General features: G+C 40.2%; 1 protein-coding gene across 1 annotated transcript in view; it reads left to right on the top strand.

The window, feature by feature from the left end:
- The window catches only part of LOC126248657 (cell cycle checkpoint protein RAD17), a 144,993-nt gene that overhangs the window by 100,470 nt on the left and 21,198 nt on the right, over positions 1–23,325 (top strand). Inside the window, exon 11 of the mRNA XM_049949843.1 lies at positions 19,923–20,035. Coding sequence (XP_049805800.1) covers positions 19,923–20,035 — 113 coding nt within the window. The remainder of the gene's footprint in view (positions 1–19,922; positions 20,036–23,325) is intronic.

Genomic DNA, 23,325 nt, shown 5'->3' with positions numbered 1-23,325 from the left:
TGGATGAAGACAGTTCTTTTCCTTAAGCCTGGATGCTAAGAGTTCTGATGCTTGCTTTGAAAGATTGAGTTCTCGTATCAAGTCACTGAGCTCCTTCTGGTCGAACTGCTGGGGTTGTGTCTCACGTCCTTCGTATTCCGAACCACTACTTGTACATTCCTCGCCGTGCACATCGTCATCTGATGATGTTAGCGTGGGTAATGTTGTGAAGGTTGGTACAGGAACATCGTTGCTGTGCATGTTGTGAAGGTTGGTACAGGAACATCGTTGCTGTGCACCACCGGTCTTCTTGCTGACTCCAAATCGGGATATTCCCACTTTCGTTTTTTGAACCTATTAAAACCTTTCACATTAACAATGCAAAAATAGCAATCATCTGTATGGTTCTTCTGCTCTCGCCATACCATAGGCACTCCGAAGTTTAAGCTTTTCCTTTTTCGTTTTGTCCACTGCCGTAAGCACTCCACACAGCATTTACAAACTTTATGGGGTGCCCACGCCTTGTCTTGATCTCCAAGTTTAATTCCGAAATATGCCAGATACGCTTCCTTCACAAAAGGAGTGATATTCTTCCTGTTCTTTTGAAGAACGTATTCACTACAAATGTAGCTGAACTCATCTGGATGGTTCACGCAAAGACGGCGTGAAGAACTCATGTTTTCCTAAAACAAAATTGCACAAATACTACATATTATGCAGAACTTTCTTGTATTTGCATGTCAATCACATCCAACAAACATCATTAATTGTTTTGTGTGAAATGAATACTCACCTCTTATTTGCTACGTCACGATGAAAAGGTTCTATCTCCTTGAAGCTGCACTGCACGTGTGTGTGACTTTCGACCATCGCCATTTTTCTTGTTTACACTGAACGCTACCTATCGGCTGTTGCGGGGATTACCTCGGCCAACAAATGAATGTCGAGTACCGCCGAATTCAAATCTGCACAACCCTCAATATCTTCAACACACGCACCGCACAACAGGACTGAACACATGCTGACAGTGTGATGTTTGCATGATGTAATCCTCAACCACACAGATGCACTCCCTGAGCACAATTGTTTAATAAAGATAGTACAATATCACTAATTAAAAAACAGGTAGCAAATACATTACACCATATATGGACCCTGCAGTCGATATTATCCACATGAAACTCTCATTTCCACAAATAACCTATATCTCAAAAACCAGAGCCAATTTGGAAAAAGTACAAATATACTCGGAATGAGTATCATAACAATATCCCATTTTCGTTCAAACTTCCCTGGCAACGAAAAAAAAAATTTATTTTGTAGAGCTGTGTTATCAATACTCTCCACATTATGTGTGCAGCCATCATCTGTAATTAAAAGAATTCTTTTAGTCTGTTGGCATGTACTTTTATGCACTTCTTCTCTTTTATTCTTATTACCACATTTGGTCCTTTTACGTCAATGACAGTGAATGGTCGTCTCCATTGACTATCGAGTTTCCTTGACGCTTTTGTCAAATAAGAGTTCTTGATCATGCTTTCTGAATATTTTTGAGTTTTGTGTCTTATCGTATTACTCTTTGCTTTATTCTTTGCGTCGCTGTGTGTTAACCCTGGCCTCTTGATGCAATGCCTGCATCCTTTGCTGCACTTCTGTTGCATAGTCAACGTAATTATACACTACATTTTCAGGTTTTTTTCTGCAGTATTCCCGGAATGTTGCATTTTCTTCCGAAAAATAATTCGAACGGTGAGTATCCCATTCTACTGTGTGCTGACGTGTTGAATACGAAGGTCGCAAATGGGTAGCTAAGTATCCCAATCTGCCTGATCCTTAGCTATGAAATTTCTTAGTATTTCTGTTAGCGTACGAGGTGTACGTTCTAGAGCCCGATTTGTTTGAGGGTGGTAGCTTGTTGTTTGTACTCTCTCAGTCTTTAACAGTTTGCATACCCTTTCCATTGTCTCACTTAAAAAGATACTTCCCATGTCGCTTAATAAGGATGTTGGTATACCAAATTTCAAAATTACACTTTCCACTAATTTGTGTCTTGCCGTTCTATTGGTTCTGCTAAGACAAACTTCGTTTGGGAATCCTGAAATGTCAGGATGTATCAGTTTCCTGAATTTGATTGTGTCATTGGCCCTACTATGTCAGTGGCACAATTCTCAAAAATAAACTCTGGCGTCAGAGTTATTTCCAATGGTTGTTTAGTCTTTGCTTGTGTAATTTTATTTTTCTGATAACTTTTGCAGGCACATATGAATTTTTCAATATCGGCCTTCATTCCAGGCCAACTGCGGTATTGTTTCACTCACTCATATGTTCAACCCATTCCTTGATGTCCCCCTACTGGTGACTTGTGCATTTGTTTTAAGATATTCAATTTTTCTTCTTGGCTTAAAATGATCTCCATGTCACTCGGTGGCAGTGCAGCTTGTGCTTTTTCTTCTATGCCTTGGGTGTCCTCTAACGTCTCTCCGGTCGTAATGTGTGCTTCTCCCAGGGTTTCGTCTTCTATCTCTGTCTTTTATTCTCGTACACTCCTAATTTGTGATAACATGTCTGCCACCTTATTGTTTTTTCCCTCTTTGTACAATATTTGGTAATCATATTCTTTTAGTTTTAACCGGAACTTCTTTAATCTGGATGATGGGTCTGATACACTGCGTAGCCATACAAAAGGCTTATGGTCAGTCACAATTTTAAATTGTCTACCAAATACATATGGCCTGAAATACTTTACAGCCCATACAATCGCAAGTAATTCTCTTTCTACTGTGCTGTAATTCTGTTCTGCTTTATTTAGCGTTTGTGAGATGAAGGCTACTGGTAGATCCTTCCCTATTTGTCCTTGACTTTGATAAGCTATGACCACATGATTGCTGGCGTCCGTAGTTATTATAAATTCTTTATCAAAATCTGGGTACTGTAATATCAGTGGTCGAATCAATTTTTCTTTTAACTGCTGGAATGCCTCCTCTTGACTGGAACCCCACTCGTATGGAATTTCCTTCTTTAATAGATCATGTAGTAGTTTTGCCATTTTACTAAAATTCTTTATAAAACGTCTGTAATACTCAATGAGTCCCAAAAAAGATTTTAACTGCTTTGTTGTTTTGGGTTGCGGGCAATTCTTTATGGCTTTTATCTTTGTAGGATCTGGTTGTAGTCCAGATTCGGTTAGGACGTGCCCCAGAAAAGTTACCTCATTTCTTAGAAATTCACATTTGTCGACTTGGAACTTCAAATTTCCTTGTCTTAGCTGCTCAAATACTTTTTCTAGGTGTGCATTATATTCTTCTAACAAGGCACCCACCACTACTATATCATCAAGATAGATGAAAACTTGGTTGCCTTGTACTCCACAGAGTAATGTATTCATTAATCTCTGGAATGTTGATGGCGCGGTTTTTAGTGCCATGGCCATTTTATTGTATTCATAATAGCCTGTGGGTGTGCTAAAGGCGGTTTTCTCTCGATCTTCTTCATCTATCAGCACTTGATAGTATCCTTTCGCTAGATCTAGCGTGGAAAAATAGTTTGTTTTCCCAAGCTGTACAGTATTTCATCAATTCTGGGAAGGGGATAGACCATATTAACGAAATGTCATTCAATTTCCTATAATATGTTACAATTCGCCATTTATACTGACGACTGGCATCTGGCTTCTTAGGCAGTACTAATATTGGAAAGTTCTAAGAACTAGTACTAGGGGATATTATTCCATCAGCTAACATTCTGTTTATTTTTTGTTGTAATTCTTCTTGCTGCGCCTGCTGTATTCTGTATGGTCTTTTGGTTTATCACCATTCCTTTTGCTTCCAATATTAATGGTATCTTATCTTTAACTACTGTCGTATGAGTTAACACATCTCCCGGTAAGTAAAATACATCGTTATAAGCAACACATATCCATTCGAGAGCCTGCTCTTCCTCACTTTTTAAATGTGTTGTTCGCATGTTTTCCCTTAACATGCTGAGCCTTGACTTGTTACGTTTTTTGTTCTTGCGGATACCTGTCTAATTCTATAACTACTCGGAGGTGGCATTTCCTCTGCAAACACATCCGGCATCTCGAAGTTTATCTCTTCTTCGCCAGTGTTTACCACACTGGTAATACAAGTTCCCTCGTGGACCGTTACTATGGCTTCGGGGATAACCACGCCCTGACGTACTTCCTATTGTGGAATTATTGCTTCCTTGACCACTTACTTTTGCTACTCGCACTTTTACGATTTTTTCTTCTCTGGCACCGATCGTGATTTTGTTTGCTGCTAGCCCCTGCTGGCTTCATTCCTCATATTTCGAATGTGGCACTGGTTGCCCCTTTCTGGCTGGTAGTACCCATTTTTCTCAGGTAAACCTATGTTCTTCCATTTTTTCTTTCCCCTTTCGTCTTTTGATTCTTAAATCTCCAGCTGGTTTCTGCTGACTAGCTACCTTCCATTGTAGTTCTTCCATCTGCTTGTTAGCAGCGTCTAATTCATTCTCTACGCAATACACTTTTGTTTTCCTCTTTTATTCTAGCATTTTCCTGTTTTGTATCCTCACACTTCTTGTGTTCCATATCTAATTGTACTTTCAACATGTGACATTGTTTCCAATGCAATCTACTGCACATACTATGCCTGTCGCAACGTAATGGGACTGCTGCATAACGTTCGTGGTTCTTTTCCCGGCTTCCTCTGTTGCCGTATATTTGCCCAACGACTTTCGTTACAATCGCTGGCGTAATGCCCTGTATGATGGCATGTGAAGCTAGTTACCGGTTTCGCTCTATTACACAAAGGAGAATGTCCGGTCAGGTTACATTTTGAGCACCTTGGACATTCTCCGCGTGACCCATTCCTGTGGAATTTGCTATCATCTATTCTTTCTATTGGTAACTTAGCTCTCATTGGTAGTAATTGATCATGTTTTATTTGACTAAATTTACATACTTGTACGTGGCATTCTCCTGCTACGTGTCCCAATTTTCCACAGTTGTAACATCCTTTCTTCCCTGTCTGATTCGTATACCCTGTATGCCGGTATTTTTCCTTCTCAGATTGAATTGCGGTTTCCTCAGTTGGCGCCAAATCTACTGCTTCAGACAGCATTATTTTCTCTCTCTGAGCCTGTACTATCATTTTTATCCCATCATGAAATAAACCTTGTATAAAGACTGCTCCACCCAATTTCCTGATTGAGGCACAACTGCCTGGAATTTCTGGAGCCGTCATTACTCATCACATGGCCTCGCTGAAATAGAATTGCATGGAGTCTACCTGGGCTCCCCATTGAACCACACTCTCATCTTTACTTTGGCGGCTATTAAATGTTCTGCATGCAAAATAGTGTAGCGTCCGTTTGTTAGCACAGTTTTCAGTGAGGATCTCTTTCACTTCCTACCAGGTTTCAGTATGGTCCCTTACAATAAGCTTACTATGGGCTGATCCTGTTATTTGTCCTATAGTGTACTTAACAAATAGTCTCTTAGAATTAGGTTCTACCAGTTCGTAGGCATTATCACAATTATCTAAAAATTCTGGGAGTTGTTCGCGGTCTCCATCAAACTTCCATGGTACTAATTCTGCCCTCGGTCGCTGTCGCTGATACCTCGGGAATGGTGGGCCTCTGCCCACGGTTGCTGCCGCTTGTTGCCTCGGGAATGGTGGGCCTCTGCCCACAGCTGCTGCTGCTGTCACATCTCAAACTGTGGACCTGCTGGCCCACGTCTGTAATTGCTCTCCGTCCCAAGCCTCTCACTCTTCGTTACTCCTTTCCCTTGCACCTATTCCTGTACCCTGAGTGTCTATATCCCTTTAGGTGAGCACCTAGTTAAACCCCACACTTGGCACCAAATTTTATTCTGCCCCTGTCATATTTTGAGAGGGAGTGAGATTGACACGAATTGGATTCAGGAGTCTTACCTCGATCGATCTTCTCGAAGAGTAGAAGTAGGTGCAGGCAGCTTCTGCAACTCCAACAGCTAGAAGGAGCAAGCTAATGCTAAGGTGCAGGATACGGAACTCGGTGAGGAGTGATTATTTCTGCAGGGTAGAATTCATAAGAGCACTTATAGTTTGATTACTGAGAATCACTACTGGCACTATCTTGCACTACTTTCTGTGAGTTGAATCTCTTACTCTGGTATCTATCTCCCTGGTTGTTGCAGAACCAAGGCTAGCAAATCGTACTAAGTTCCCACTTCTGCCGTAGAACGACAGGGAGCTTGCATCGTTATACTCAGCAGATCTCGACTGACTATAGGGTCCTCCTGACCCCTTATTTATACTACCTTCGTGCATCACGAAAAGCTTCTAGAATGTTCTATACCTCCTCCCTGAAGGCTGACCACGTACTTCATATATTTCCATCATCATGTGATGTGAGAAAGCTACTTTGATCCCTGTTATGCATTCGGCTACAGCATCCAGATAGTCATGTAACGCTATTTGTCTCCTGGCACCGCTTCGTCGGCACTGGCCCATATCATCGACAAATACTGTCGCAATGCTTTCATACTGGAGTGTACGCCTAGCTGCCTCTGACGCTGAATAAGTCCTACTACATTTAATTTGTACTCATCGCTGATTGAGATTCGCAACAAGTTGCACAAGGGAAAGGAAGTTGCTAATTGTATAACTAATGACTGAATTTTGTTCTGAAATGTAGATTATCTTCCAGTTTTTCATGTTACAAAGTGAACACATCATGAGTTTTCAGAAAATAAACTATAGCAAGTGTTTCTGAAAATATTCCTCTAATTTTACTGGAGTAGAAACTGGTCAGGTTGATTTCAAGGTTGTAGGATGTGCATCACCCACCTTCTTACTAAGGCTTATGAGGCAACTGCTCACGAGAAAAGCCACTACAGCATATCGCAACACCTTTCACGGCATGTCAAGGAAACACTAGAAGAATGTTGCTAGATTGTTACTGTCATGTCAGTTTACCCTTTTTTGAAGAAGTTAGTTTGAACCTGCTTACACAGACTAGAGTAAGACTGTGTCTCCACCAGTTGTTGATTTCTCCCAGTGACTGCGCAGATAAGACCTTGAAACTGCTGGTCAGTCACATCTTTGATTTTAGAAATGGTTCAGCCCCTCTCCCCACTCAGTGATGATAGTAATGATGGAAACAACCAAATGAAAACAATGGATTCAGTCAGTTCTAGTTTTAAGTAGCACTCACGTTATTATTAGCAACAGGAAAATTTTACAAAAATTGTAACATGAAATTGGCATTTTTTAGTGAAATGACATGAAATCAGCAGTTTTGTGAAATATTACAAAATTGGCATTTTTCTGTATAAAAGAAATTTATAAATGAGTAGATGACAGTTTGTTAAATTTTGTAACTGACAGTTATTGAATATTGAAATTTGTTTTTGACTTTGTTTTTTCCCCAAGGCAAAGGTTTGTGTATAATCATAAAATGACAGTTAATTTCCCATGTACCGAAGTGCAGTGTTGATGTGAAACAAAAATATCCCACTTCTGCCACACCCCATTCCAGTAACCGTTTTAATCATTGACATCACATTTTCTGAAACTTTTGCACAACAAACAGTACGAAATACGATGTGTTTTGTGGAGATCTTTAATCATGTGCATCAGTTATGCTCTATGCTGTCATAGTACACAAGTTTAAATAAGAAAACTGCCAATACGGCACTTTAGTTTTGGTTGTAAACATCACAGTATTTACGTATAGCAGACAGAAGAATGTAAATCGTGCTGCGTAAATAGTACGTCTGATCATTTCTTATGGAATTGCATTCATTGGTTTTGCCAGCTTGCAATCAACCCATCACCTTACAACATAAGCTAGTCCTTAGGCTATGCAACAGATCAGGCTGTCACCTCAAACTTTATTCAGAAAATAGTAAAACTAATACTGATATGATTTCCTACCAGAAACACCTTTGCATGTCATCATGTGCCCTGTTCTGTGATTTGTTGGTAGAAGGAAACCTAGAAGGCGCCACTGGAACTGGCAAAAAGTTACACCAAAATTGGATATAAAATAAAATTATTTTTCCTGACCCGTATTATTACTCATTCATTTTATTTAGAGTGGAAACAGTCGACACAGTCCATTGTAGTTTCGTATATTTACTGAGTTATTCATTCTTTCTCTTCCAGTGAAACCAGTTTGTAGTTCTGTCAGTTGAATTATGAATTTGTTCTTTCAACTGACACCATTCTTCATTGTTTTATTTGACTGCACCCACCAGCATGACAATTCTCAAACAAGGCTGTCATGCACCACTCAGTATTCTGATGCACAACTGAATTAAAATTCACATAAGTCGTGATCCAAATTTCAGATTTAAATGCTGCCAGAACCAATCAGTTTTAAATTGAACAAAGCACATATTACGGATATGTTCTGCCATAAATTATTCTCCTATTCTACTTACTAGCTTACGTAACATTGTCATTTGGAAATGAGAGTGGTCAGTGAAGTACCATATCACTGCCATGTCTCACACTGAACTCTTGTGCTAAAAGAGCTGTCTCCAACCACCATGTGGCCATCCAGGTGTAAGTGTTCTGTGGTTTTCTAGAATCAATCAAGGCAAACGCAGGAGGGAATTTGATGACCAGTATTATATGTGAAAGCTTAGATTTTATTGGTGAAAAATATCATAGTAGTCATATTTCATAAAGCAAGAATACATATTGTCGCACCATATTCTTCCAAATTTGAAGTTCACTGCCAGGCTACTCAGAGCACTACTACAGACTCTGTTTCCATATTGTAGCATGGGCATCGCACTGATGATAATTTAGCATTCTGTGTTCATAAACTACCATGCTTTATTTGGTGGATATCGTGTTTATACTTTCATAATACCAAAATATGCAGTGAACACATTGCCACACATGAAAGATCTTTCCAAAAAATTTTTGGCTGGCAGTTCCGGTAAGTTCTACGCCGGTGTAGGAAACCTTTTTAGGACCAAAGGATTGATAATTTTTAGAGCTCCAAACAAATTTTTATTGTCACCTAACACAGAAAAAAATGTGCTTTCACCTAGGGTGTAGTGAATTATCACCCAGAAAATAGTGTTTTTTCATCCAAAAAAAGTGTACTTATAACTGGAAAATCCCGGAAAAATTTGGGATTCTTTTTCATGTCCACATATACACCCTGTCAGAAATGTAATGGCTGCATTACAAATTACTTGGTACACTAACCAGAAGTCGTAGTTTTGTGCACCCAGTAATGCTTCATACCATAATACCACATGCTGGCCGGTATCACAATGATCAGTGCAGTCTGGCAATGTTAGTTCTTCTCGAAGCCTCTGTACATGGATTGTCCACCATGATGCTACACAGGAAACTGGGCCTTTCGTGGAAAGGTTTGGTGCCGCTCTTGTGTTCAATATCATCTTTGGGTGCCCTGAAGTTGGCGCACCCATATTCTGCCAGATCAAGGGAAGTTGCAATGATGGTTGCCATGCTGACAATCCGTTGTGCTCCAGATTTGATCACACTCTCTCATCTTGTTACAAACGAGCCCATTTTCTGATTTGAGGTATGTGATGTGATGGTATGATCCTGCATGTCTGAGTGCACAATGTGTGGTTCTCCCAGGTACTAGTAACACACATCCACTGAGAAAATGCATGTCACTGAGTGTGGTGGTCCTGAACCCATTGATTCCATATTTGCAGGACAGTCCTGAGATTCTGACTAGTGCAAGCAGCTTTATGATATAACAATAAACCGCAATCTTTATGATCCTTCTGCTGTCAAATTATGACCTTTTGATATCTAAGCATGTAGGACAGTTCATGCCATTTTGACATTTGTTGCATGCCACCCTTCAGGTGTAGCAATTTAAATGACCAGCAATGGGTTTGTAACATTGCTCTCTCAAAGAACAATGCTTGTGCCATGTTGTTACACTAACTTGGTTTATAAAAAAGTTTTTGGTTGTTTGAAGCTTGTTGTGGTCTTTGGATTTTTCATAGAATGCAGGCTTTCACGACCAGTATTTGCATTATTGCTGATATTTGTTTTAAGGGAGTTAGGTCATGGTCCGAGGCACAATTCTCCACATAACATTCGTCTTCCAGTGCTCTAGACATCAACAGAGGCTTTAAAAACTTAAGAAAAGTTAGTCACTATCAAACTCGGCAAACTGAACTGTTTACATATATATCCACACAACTGCCATTCGCAACATCATCAGACCACTGCGTAAGAGTGTGGAGTTGTGCCAGTGTATGCTATGGAGCTTATAGTGGGGAGGATCTGGTACTACTTGTTTCGTTTAGCACTAAGGCCCACAATTTGTCTAATTTCAATCCTTCTTCTTTTCTGGTAAAATTGTTTCTGTGCATTAGAATTTCTATGACCACTGTGTATGTCTTAGTGTTGTAAATACTAAATGTTGCTAACACCATAGTGTCAGAGAAATGAATTTGGTGGTTCCCTGGTCCCTGTGCATGATATGCTACTGCTGATTTATCCATCTTGCCCAGGCAACAGTTGCTTTTTTGTTCCTTAGGGTGGGTGTTAATGTTCTTTTTGTGGTTCCTATGTACACTGAGTGCAAGTGCAAGGGATTTTATATACCGCTGCTGTGGCAAGTGGCAGACGTAGGTCCTTTACAGTGTTCAAATATTCTTGCACAGCCAGAGCGAGAGCACCAGCAGCAGCGAGTACTGTTTGTATAAAGTGTTTATTTTGCATTTTGTTTACGACCTTCCACTAAGGAAGGGATTCTATTAGTGTTTATCTGCTCTGCATAGTAACTAACAGTTCTTGATAAAACTTTACGTAGTTTTCGTGTTAGATTTCTTAGCGTTTTCTTGATCGTTTAGAACAGAAAGCGCCCTAAAACCGTCTTTTGTTTGTTTCGCGGCCGTTAGCCACTAGTCACTTGAATCAGCAGTTGTCTTGTGACAGCCAGAGCGAGAGCACCAGCAGCAGCGAGTACTGTTTGTATAAAGCGTTTATTTTGCATTTTGTTTACGACCTTCCACTAAGGAAGGGATTCTATTTGTGTTTATCTGCTCTGCATAGAAACTAACAGTTCTTGATCGTTAGGAGAGAAATTTATTTTGTACTTATTTGCTGCGCTTAGCTTTTAAATAGTTTTTCTGGGAAAACCTAGCGTAGTTTTCGCGTCTCGTATTTCAGTGAGTGTTTCTTGATTATCAGAGTAGCTCATCAGAAGATTATCTTGGGAATTTGTCACCGTATAGAGTAGGGTAAACATAGTCATGTGTAGGGACTGTGGTTGTTGTGAGCGGACGCAAGGAGAATTGGCCACTCTTCGGGGGCAGGTGGAGGCTTTGTCTGTTAGGCTCATCGAGCTCGAGGCGCAGGCGTCGGCTCGTAGTGGCGTTGGGGCAACTGTGGTGAGACCTATGCCTACTTCGGTGGCCTTGGAATCACATGGAACCCCTGATGTTGCTGTGTCTTCCGGCAGTGAGCATCTTACCGGTCAGCCATCACTCCAGGGTGAATGGCGGACAGTGGTGGGCTCGCGCGTGCCTGGCCGAAAGGCGAAGGTGGGATCTGGCCGCGTGGCAGCTGCCTTACCCCTTTCCAACAGGTACAGGGTGCTTCCTAGTGGTGATGACATCGTTTCCGAGCCACCACAGGATGCCTCGCCTGTTGGACCAGTGGCCGATTCTCCGGCAAGGTCCTGACAGTCACAGAGGGCGGGCCTATTAGTTATAGGGAGCTCCAACGTTAGGCGGGTTATGGAGCCCCTCAGGAAAATAGCGGGTAGGTCGGGGAAGAATGCCAGTGTGCACTCGGTGTGCTTGCCGGGGGGTCTCGTCCGTAATGTGGAGGAGGCCCTTCCGGCAGCTATTGAACGCACTGGGTGTGACCGGCTGCAGATAGTAGCACATGTCGGAACGAATGACGCCTGCCGCTTGGGTTCTGAGGCCATCCTTGGTTCCTTCCGGCGGCTGGCCGATTTGGTGAAGACAACCAGCATCGCACGCGGAGTGCAAGCTGAGCTTAATATCTGCAGCATAGTGCCCAGAGTCGATCGCGGTCCTCTGGTTTGGAGCCGTGTGGAGGGTCTAAACCAGAGGCTCAGACGACTCTGCGACTATAATGGTTGCAAATTCATCGACCTCCGTTATTGGGTGGAGAACTGTAGGGCCCCCCTAGACAGGTCAGGCGTGCACTACACACCGGAAGCAGCTACTAGGGTAGCAGAGTACGTGTGGCGTGCACACGGGGTTTTTTTAGGTTAGAGGGACCCCCCCTTGGGCGAAACGATAAAATACCTGACGGCTTACCAGAGAGAACATCAGCATCGTTGATAAAGAACGTCCGTCCTCAGAGACCAAAAACAGGAAACGTTAACGTAATATTGGTAAACTGCAGGAGTATCCAGGGCAAGGTTCCTGAATTAGTATCGCTTATTGAAGGAAATAGTGCGCATATAGTATTAGGAACGGAAAGTTGGTTAAAACCGGAAGTGAACAGTAACGAAATCCTAGACACAGAATGGAATATATACCGCAAGGATAGGATAAACGCCAATGGTGGAGGAGTATTTATAGCAGTAAAGAATTCAATAATATCCAGTGAAGTTATTAGCGAATGCGAATGTAAAATAATCTGGGTTAAGTTAAGTATCAAAGGTGGGTCAGATATGATAGTCGGATGCTTCTATAGACCACCTGCATCAGCAACCATAGTAGTTGAGCGCCTCAGAGAGAACCTGCAGAACGTCGTGAAGAAGTTTCGTGATCATACTATTGTAATAGGGGGAGACTTCAATCTACCAGGTATAGAATGGGATAGTCACACAATCAGAACTGGAGCCAGGGACAGAGACTCTTGTGACATTATCCTGACTGCCTTGTCCGAGAATTACTTCGAGCAGATAGTTAGAGAACCAACTCGTGAAGCTAACGTTTTAGACCTCATAGCAACAAATAGACCGGAACTTTTCGACTCCGTGAATGTAGAAGAGGGTATCAGTGATCATAAGTCAGTGGTTGCATCAATGACTACAAGTGTAATAAGAAATGCCAAGAAAGGAAGGAAAATATATTTGCTTAACAAGAGTGATAGGGCACAAATCGCAGAATATCTGAGTGACCACCATCAAACGTTCATTTCTGAGGAAGAGGATGTGGAACAAAAATGGAAAAAATTCAGAAACATCGTCCAGTACGCCTTAGATAAGTTCGTACCGACTAAGGTCCTAAGCGAGGGGAAAGATCCACCGTGGTATAACAATCATGTACGAAAGGTACTACGGAAACAAAGAAAGCTTCATCATAGGTTTAAGAGTAGTCGAATCATAGCTGATAAGGAAAAGCTGAACGAAGCGAAAAAGAGCGTAAAGAGAGCAATGAGAGAAGCATTCAACGAATTCGAACATAAAACATTGGCAAACAATCTAAACAAGAACCCTAAAAAGTTTTGGTCATATGTAAAATCGGTAAGCGGATCTAAATCCCCTATTCAGTCACTCGTTGACCACGATGGCACCGAAACAGAGGACGACCGAAGAAAGGCAGAAATACTGAATTCAGTGTTCCGAAACTGTTTCACTGCGGAAAATCGTAACACGGTCCCTGACTTCAGCCGTCGCACGGACGCCAAAATGGAAAATATTGAAATAAACGATATCGGAATTGAAAAACAACTGCTATCACTTAGTAGCGGAAAAGCATCCGGACCAGACGAGATACCCGTAAGATTCTACAGTGATTATGCTAAAGAACTTGCCCCCTTTCTATCAGCAATTTATCGTAGATCTCTGGAAGAACGTAAAGTACCTAGCGACTGGAAGAAAGCGCAGGTCATTCCCATTTTCAAGAAGGGGCATAAATCAGATGCGAATAATTATAGGCCTATTTCGCTTACGTCAATCTGTTGTAGAATAATGGAACATGTTTTATGTTCTCGTATTATGACGTTCTTAGATAATACAAATCTCCTTCCTCATAACCAACATGGATTCCGCAAACAGAGATCATGTGAAACTCAGCTCGCCCTATTTGTCCAAGAAATTCACAGTGCCGTAGACACTGGCGAGCAGATTGATGCCGTATTCCTGGACTTCAGGAAGGCATTTGATACGGTTCCGCACTTACGTTTAGTGAAAAAAATACGAGCTTACGGAATATCGGACCAGGTTTGTGATTGGATTCAGGATTTCCTAGAAGAAAGAACACAACATGTCATTCTTAACGGTTCAAAATCTGCAGATGTAGAGGTAATTTCGGGAGTACCGCAAGGAAGCGTGATAGGACCTTTATTGTTTACAATATACATAAATGACTTAGTTGACAACATCGGTAGCTCCGTGAGGCTATTTGCAGATGACACGGTTGTCTACAAGAAAGTAGCAACATCAGAAGACTCGTACGTACTCCAGGAAGACCTGCAGAGGATTAATGAATGGTGCGACAGCTGGCAGCTTTCCCTAAACGTAGATAAATGTAATATAATGCGCATACATAGGGGCAGAAATCCATTCCAGTACGATTATGCCATAGGTGGTAAATCATTGGAAGCGGTAACGACCGTAAAATACTTAGGAGTTACTATCCGGAGCGATCTGAAGTGGAATGATCACATAAAACAAATAGTGGGAAAAGCAGGCGCCAGGTTGAGATTCATAGGAAGAATTCTAAGAAAATGTGACTCATCGACGAAAGAAGTAGCTTACAAAACGCTTGTTCGTCCGATTCTTGAGTATTGCTCATCAGTATGGGACCCTTACCAGGTTGGATTAATAGAAGAGATAGACATGATCCAGCGAAAAGCAGCGCGATTCGTCATGGGGACATTTAGTCAGCGCGAGAGCGTTATGGAGATGCTGAACAAGCTCCAGTGGCGGACACTTCAAGAAAGGCGTTACGCAATACAGAGAGATTTATTATCAAAATTACGAGAGAGCACATTCCGGGAAGAGATGGGCAACATATTACTACCGCCCACATATATCTCGCATAATGATCACAATGAAAAGATCCGAGAAATTAGAGCAAATACGGAGACTTACAAGCAGTCGTTCTTCCCACGCACAATTCGTGAATGGAACAGGGAAGGGGGGATCAGATAGTGGTACAATAAGTACCCTCCGCCACACACCGTAAGGTGGCTCGCGGAGTGTAGATGTAGATGTAGATGTTGGTTTAAGGTGCATGAATATTTGGACGCTGCAGTGGACCTACAGCTGCCATGTGCCACAGTGTAGTATTTAAAAGTCCCATGCACTTGTGGTCAAATGTACATGGGAGCCACAAAAAGAACATTAACACCCACCCTAAGGAACACGAAAGCAACTGTAGCCTGGGCAAGATGGATAAATCAGCAGTAGCATATCGTGCAGTGGGACCAGGGAACCACCAAATTCATTTCTCTGACACAGGAACATTTGATGCTTACTACACTAAGATGTACAGAGAGTCCATAGAAATTCAAAGGCAAGGAAACCATTTTAACAGGAAAGGATGAGGATTGAGATTAGGTAATTTGTGTGTTTCAATGTTAAGTACGACAAACAGCACCAATTCTTCCCCACTATAAGCTCCACAGCATATGTTGACATAACCCCGCAATCTTAGGCAATGGTCTGCTGACGTCACAAATGGACTGTTGTGTGACTTCATATAAACACTTTGGATTGTTGAGCTTGTATGAGACTGTAACTGCTTCCTGAATTGTTAGTCTTTTTAGATGTGCTGCTGGTAATCGCTTCAGTTCTGTACTTAGTATTATCAGCAAGCTGGGGTACAGCATGTGTTCGGATATTATATGGATCCCCAAAGTTACTGTAAGGATTTGTATAAAATACATTTAGTGCCACTGACCTTTCATCTCATAATGGAGGGAAAATCATATTACTGTAATAATATTAGAAGAGTTTCTCCATCATACCAGCCTTGAGAAATGTTGTATCCATCTCTGCTTCATGTACGCGTGATAAGAAATATGTAGATCATGTTGTATCTCGTTGGGCAGTAATGCATATAAACATAACAGATGGTGACACACAACATTAATTACTGTGTTTAGTCCCAGTCTACATGAACTACCTGTCCATTATTCTTCCATAAATTTATTTGCTTGAGAGCGATAGGTGTTCAGCAGAAAAGTGTTTTTTATATAGAGGGAAACATTCCACATGGGAAAAATATATCTAAAAACAAAGATGATGTGACTTACCAAACGAAAGCACTGGCACGTCGATACACACACAAACAAACACAAACATACACACAAAATTCAAGCTTTCGCAACAAACTGTTGCCTCATCAGGAAAGAGGGAAGGAGAGGGAAAGATGAAAGGATGTGGTAAGGAGTCATTCCAATCCCGGGAGCGGAAAGACTTACCTTAGGGGGAAAAAAGGACGGGTATACACTCGCGCGCACACACACACATCCATCCACACATATACAGACACAAGCAGACATATTTAAAGACAAAGAGTTTGGGCAGAGATGTCAGTCAAGGCAGAAGTGCAGAGGCAAAGATGTTGTTGAATGACAGGTGAGTTGTGAGTGACGGCAACTTGAAATTAGCGGAGATTGAGGCCTGGTGGATAACGGGAAGAGAGGATATATTGAAGAGCAAGTTCCCATCTCCAGAGTTCGGATAGGTTGGTGTTAGTGGGAAGTATCCAGATAACCCGGACGGTGTAACACTGCGCCAAGATGTGCTGGCCGTGCACCAAGGCATGTTTAGCCACAGGGTGATCCTCATTACCAACAAACACTGTCTGCCTGTGTCCATTCATGCGAATGGACAATTTGTTGCTGGTCATTCCCACATAGAATGCATCACAGTGTAGGCAGGTCACTTGGTAGATCACGTGGGTGCTTTCATACGTGGCTCTGCCTTTGATCGTGTGTTTGTTTGTGTGTCTATCGACGTGCCAATGCTTTCGTTTGGTAAGTCACATCATCTTTATATATATATATATATATATATATATATATATATATATATATATATATATATATATATATATATATATATATATAATCTTTGTTTCTGCAAATGGTACTACAAATGTAGGTACTACAAATGTAAAGTCTTAATCCTACAGTAAAATGTTCTCCCCATTATGTCTGACTACATTTGAAGCCACTAGTTAGACATGCCTTTTATGGTGCAATATTGGGTTTAATCATCTATTTTCTCATTGTAGAATCATTAGACAAAGTATATTCCAATGTGTAGAATATCCAGTCCATCTACTGGAATTGCTATGAGTTGTCAAGTGGTCATTTGAATGTGGCCTTAATTTTTTGGTACACGTTGCCTAATGTCGAACACTTAGTAATTATCCTAATACGTAAACTCTGTTAATTGAAAGCAACATCTATCAGTCATGTATTATAATTGTGCAGTAATAAGTGTCATTCTTTCATGACAAGCTTCAACTACCCCTTTCTTACTTGCAGTGGAGAGTCTATCTTGTGCATGTTGTAAATGTGCAAAGTGGCAAATGAAAGTCTCAATTTGTCCTAAAAATTTATCAGTGGTTTATCGTTCCACATAGGTTTAAAGCATTTTATCTAATTACATCACTAAAGAGCTTTGGTATCTTAAAATGGTTTACTGGATACATATTATTTATAGACATACATAATATATTAGCCTGGTTTTCTTTCTAGATTTGTATCATTGCAAATGTATGTCACAGTTTTGGGTGTCACTGTAAATGAATGAAAGTGCATATTAGATGGTAGGTGATGAAAACCTCGTAGCTCTATTTTCTTAAATTTCGCAGGCAAAGTAAAAACAGTTTACTAAAAAAAATATAAAGTGATACAGGAAGTTGCTACATGTGTCACTGTATAGTAGAAACCTAGTTATTGACAAATTAGAGAAATCCATGCACTTTCAAATCTCTCTTTGATTATAGAATTACTGGTTACTGGAATACGAATCTTCGCAGACAAATGGAGTTATGAGGTTTCCATTGCCTACCATCAATGTGCTGAAAGAGGACACTACATTAGTTTTGCAAACAAATTTTTTCTCTCATTGTGTTTATCTGTTACAATGATTCTGTTTGCAACCGGGCAATGTGATGACTGCGACATACTTTATATAGTCTGACAAGGAGACCATCAGAGTTTTTAATCACGAATTTTGATGAGTCTTAGGTATGTCCTTGAGGGACCTGTCCTGGGTACCTGGCTAACAGCTTTTCGTGTGACGGCTCTAGTTACTCAGGAAATTGATGCTGAAGTTTTAAATGTACCTCCTGTACCTGTAACTTGAGTAATGTTTCAAGCAAATGAGCATAGTGCAGCAGTTAAAGTTTATGATCACCATGCTGGTGACATGGCTTCAAATCCTGCCTGTGTACTTTATTTATTTATTTATTTATTTATTCATTCATTTTATTTCATCATGCAGATTGTCATTAAATGGTATTTTTCATCCAAAGTTATTAAAAATAGTCATTTTCACCATAATAGTTTCGTTAATAAATCAGTCATTACAGCAGACATTTTCCAAATGTGTGTTCTGTTTGTTATAGAATAGAGTACAGAGTTGTCTTACTCACTATCGCTTTCATTGCTTGCTGTGCTAGAACAGAATTCTTGATGGTATTTGTCAGAGAAGCAACTGAAGCACAAATTTATACATATTTAATGAAAACTACTGCCTTGCAGGCCCATGGATTTTTCAGAAGTGATACTAGAAGACACAGTTTGTTTAAACTTAAAAATATTACCTCTCCGATCAGCTGTGATGCAAACCATGCCTATCTGACCATTCCTATGAAAGCAGGTGCACTAAATTGATGCAGAATTTAAGAACATATTTGTATTCTATGACGCTTTAGTAAGTCAGGAGCATTTTGAATTTATTTCTTTTTTCCCTTTTTTTGTGAAAATTTTAATCTGTCTGTAAAAATAAACATCACAGTGTTGACAAAGTGGAGTACATTTGGGTGAGATAATCTTTATGGTACTGGTGCATGCATATAATTCATCTATAAAAATTTGATCACAAACTGTCTGATCACTCTGCCCTCTCCACACGTCAATGATGTAAGGAAATTTCTCACGTCACATGTACGGAAGAATGACGGATGTTAAAAACTCTTCGTGGAAAGCTCTTTCATGAACTTCCCTGATTTGTTACAGGTCACAATAATAGTTTTAGTAAATTTTTGAGTCAACCAGTCAACTCATTTTTGAACAATCTGAACAAATTTTCCTGATGGTTCTTGCATACATAAGAAAATGTAAGAAAATATATTTCTTGATGCAGTTATATTATACTGTGCTATGAAGGGATGATTAATTTTGTTCAAATCAGTGTTCACTTCATGTTCCACAAGGCATCTATTGTATGTGAATTGCTGCTAGCAGCTGATATTATCAGTATTAATTACATAAGAAAGATCAAAATTAGGGGTGAGTACTTTTGTCTGTATCTGGAATCCTTCCATGGTTCTAATACATTGTCCATCATTGAGATATCTTTGTAGCTTTCTAAATATATGGAGTTTTACTAGGAATCACAAATTGAACACACATTTGAAGAAAGTGTGCTGTAATTATTGATTTATCAATGAAATTACTACAGTGAAAATGACCAATTTTTAATAAATTTTAATGACGTACTATTAAATGATACTCTGTATGATGAAATTGAAATAAATAAATAAATAAGTAAAGGGTTTGAATCCTTACTGACAATGTGGTAGTCATGAGCCTTAGCCCATGAACTGCACTCGCTTGTTGGAAACATAACTAACATTACTGATGTAAGATGTACACTTAAAACTTTAACATGGATTTTCTCGGAAACTAGAGGTCTAGAGTGGCCTTGTGATTAATTGAATGTTGAACTATAAGCTTGGTTTCTTACGTTATTTCTTGGAAAGTAATTACCATATGTAGTAAAAAATCCATTGAGTTTCCCATAGAAATAAAGTTTTCCTTAATATTTTTTGTGATCGTTTTTACTTTTTTCAGGCTTTGGAATATACGGAAAACTCAGCTCTTGTTTGCAAATCTGTCTGAGGTGATACTGTGTACTGAAATTATCCCGTACATGATGAAATTTTTTCAGTATTGTTCTATGAAAGGTAAGTTTACAGTTAAAGAGAATGTGTGTGTGTGTGTGTGTGTGTGTGTGTGTGTGTGTGTAAAAAATGTTATTAGATAGTAACATAATGATGATTTTTACCAGCACACCCACCTTCTACATGCTCCCCAAAATCCACAAACCCAACAATCATGGACACGCCATTGTAGCTGGCTCTTGTGTTCCCACTGAAGTAATTTCGCTACTATTGACCAACACATCTAACCAATTGCCTGAAACCTAGCCTCCCACATCAAAAATACTAACCACTTCCTTCACCGACTTTCCATCATCCTCACCCTTTTACCTCCTGGATCCCTACATGTCACTGTTGATAAGCTCTACACTAACATTCCTAGTGCCCACGGCCTTGCCGCTATCAAACACTACCTCTCCTGACATCCTGTAGATTCTAAACCTACCACCTCATTCCTTGTATACCCCATAACTACTTCTCCTTTGAAAGGAAGGTTTAGAAATGAATCTGCAGCACCGCAATGGACACTCACATGGCACCCCTCATTGCCAACCTGTTTATGGGCTATCTAGAGGAGACCTTCCTGGTCTCCCAAAACTAGTAACCTGTAGTCTGGTTTCCTTTACAACCTCAACACCTGTTCTCCCATCCACTTCACCTGGTCCTCCCCAACCCAATGCACCTCTTTCCTGGATGTTGACCTCCACCTCTCTGATGACTCCATCCACAACTCTGCCCACATTAAACCCACTATAGTCCATGACAGCATTGATGGCCTTTGGGCCAGGGATGCACAGTAGGCAACTGCACAGCTAGGCAATGAGCACTCAGTCAGTTTCCTCATTCCGTACTGTATGAACTCCTGTCATATTTGAGTGATATGTCACATTTTACAAATGCAAATTTCAATTGAAAGATTTCTGTGGTATTCTGTGAGTTTTATCATAATGATCGAAACACCTAGAAGGTGGCAAATGTTTCACCAACAGCCAAGGTACGTTATTTTTTTTAGATGTACTCATTCTTTGTATGTGATGCAGTTTCAGATGGTCATTTCGTGAGGTATATGTGGGGAAAGTAATATGTTGTCGGACTCTTCCCAGAAAGTACCATCTCAAAGTTCCAGTAATAAAGCTCTCCGTGATGGCCAACGCCTCTCTTATAGTGTCTGCTACTGAAGTTTGTTGAGACTCTCTGTAATATTCTTGCACTGACTAAATGATCCCGTGATGAAATGTGTTGCTATCTGTTGCATCTTCTCTATCTCTTCTAGCAGTATTACCTGGCAAAGGTCCCAGATTGATGAACAATGCCCAAGAATTAGACAAACAAGTGCCTTGTAATCCACTTCTGTAGTCGATGAATTAAATTTCCTTAAGATTCTTCCTACGAATCTGTGTGGCATTTGCTTTTATTATTTGTTTTATGTATTCATTCCACTTCAGATCCTAGATATTTTACGGTAGTGACTGTTTCCAGCAATTTCTCATCAATAATGTAGTTTTACAGAAGTGGATTTCTTTTCCTGTGTATGTGCAGTATCGTACATTTATTTACATTCAGAATCAACTGCCAGTCCCTGCACCATTTATCAAACCTCTGTAGGTCCTGCAAATCATTACTGTTTTTTGGCATTGCTACCTTCTCACAGACTACATTATCTACGAACAGCCTTAAAGAGTGGTCAGTGCAACAGAATGTCAATTCTATGGGCCCGGGTTTGATTCACGGCTGTGTCGGATATTTTCTCTGCTCAGGGACTGGGTGTTGTGTTGTCCTAATCATCACCGTTTCATCCCCATCAACGTGCAAGTTGCTGAAGTGGCGTCAAATCGAAAGACTTGCACCCGGCGAACAATCTACCCTGTCAGGTGGCGCTAGTCACAAGACATTATCATTATCAACAGCCTTAAAGAGCTTCTGACGCATTGTACTCTATGATTTACATACATTGTGAACAGCCATGGTACCATCAAACTTTGTTGGGGTACTTGCAAAGTTACCCTTACATCTGTTGATTTTGTTCCTTCAAGAGCAACATGTTGAGTTCTGTCTGCAAGTAAGTCTTGAATCCAGTTGCAAATTTGGAGCAGACTTGGTAAGCTTGAATGTTTCCTCCTCCTCCTCCTCCTCCTCCTCCTCCTTCTTCTTCTTCTTCTTCTTCTTTCATAATTGTATTAAATGCCTTCATGAAGTCAAGGAACAGGGCATCAACCTGAGCACTGATGTCTACAGTGCCATGGTTTTGATGGATGAATGGAGCAGTCTGAGTTTTGCAGGATCTCCGTTTGCTGACTCCATGCTGATTTTTATAGAGGTGATTTTTGTCCTCCAAAATGCCACAGTGCCTTAGCATAACACATGATGTTAACAATATAACCCTGTAATTATGTCAGACTATTTTGTAGTTAGGCAACCTTAGATTAGATTTCATGTTGTTAACTGGAAAGAAATTCTCCAAAAATTCTTTAAAAATTTTTTTGAAAATGAATGAAAATTCTTCAAGTCCACTTTAGGTGTATTCAGGTTTATTTATTTTGCAGCACAACCGGTTTCACAGTTTGTAGGTGCATCTTCAGTTGATAATCACTTTTCACTTCATAAGGTTAGAGAGAGTGTATGGCATCCCAACATTCAAGTTGTAAACCAATTCATGAGTTCATGTTAGTACTTCTCAATGATCTATGCTACCATGCGACTGTCACAGTTGCCCATTGTAATGGACACAGTACAAGATGGACTCTCAATAGCCTGGTACAAGAAACTATCACCTGATGACTACATTAAACTTTCATAGCTCAGTTACCACAGTCTTAGCACAGTTTTATTATTGATCTATATTAACTATGGCTTTATCTACCTGGCAGAGATCTTGTATGTGCTTACTGCACTCTTGTTTTAATAGGACTAAATTTAATGAGGAGTCAGCTTATTAGACAATGAGTCTGTTATAACACTGCTTTGGTACTTGTTGGAGCATGAGTTTTGACTCTCTTGACATTCATCAGACAGTGTATAAGTTTCACGTTCAGCCATTTGATGATCATCCTTTTAGGAAGTTATGCAATTAATTGGTTTACAACTTGAACATTGGCACATTGTAAATTCTTTCTAGCCTTATGAAGTGAAAAGCAATTATCTGAAGATGCTCCTATAATAGTGTGGAACCAGTTGTGTTGCCTAATAAAGGACTCTGCATACAGCTAATGTGTCCTTAAAGAATTTTCATTCATTTTCAAATTTTTAAAGAGTTTTAAGATTATTTTGGAGAATTTTTGGAAATTTCTTCACAGTAACAGTCTATAAATTGTCCA

Source organism: Schistocerca nitens, chromosome 3 (genome assembly GCF_023898315.1).
Source record: "Schistocerca nitens isolate TAMUIC-IGC-003100 chromosome 3, iqSchNite1.1, whole genome shotgun sequence".
Taxonomy (NCBI): Eukaryota; Metazoa; Arthropoda; class Insecta; order Orthoptera; family Acrididae; genus Schistocerca; species Schistocerca nitens.
This window is presented reverse-complemented; position numbering and strand designations above follow the sequence as displayed.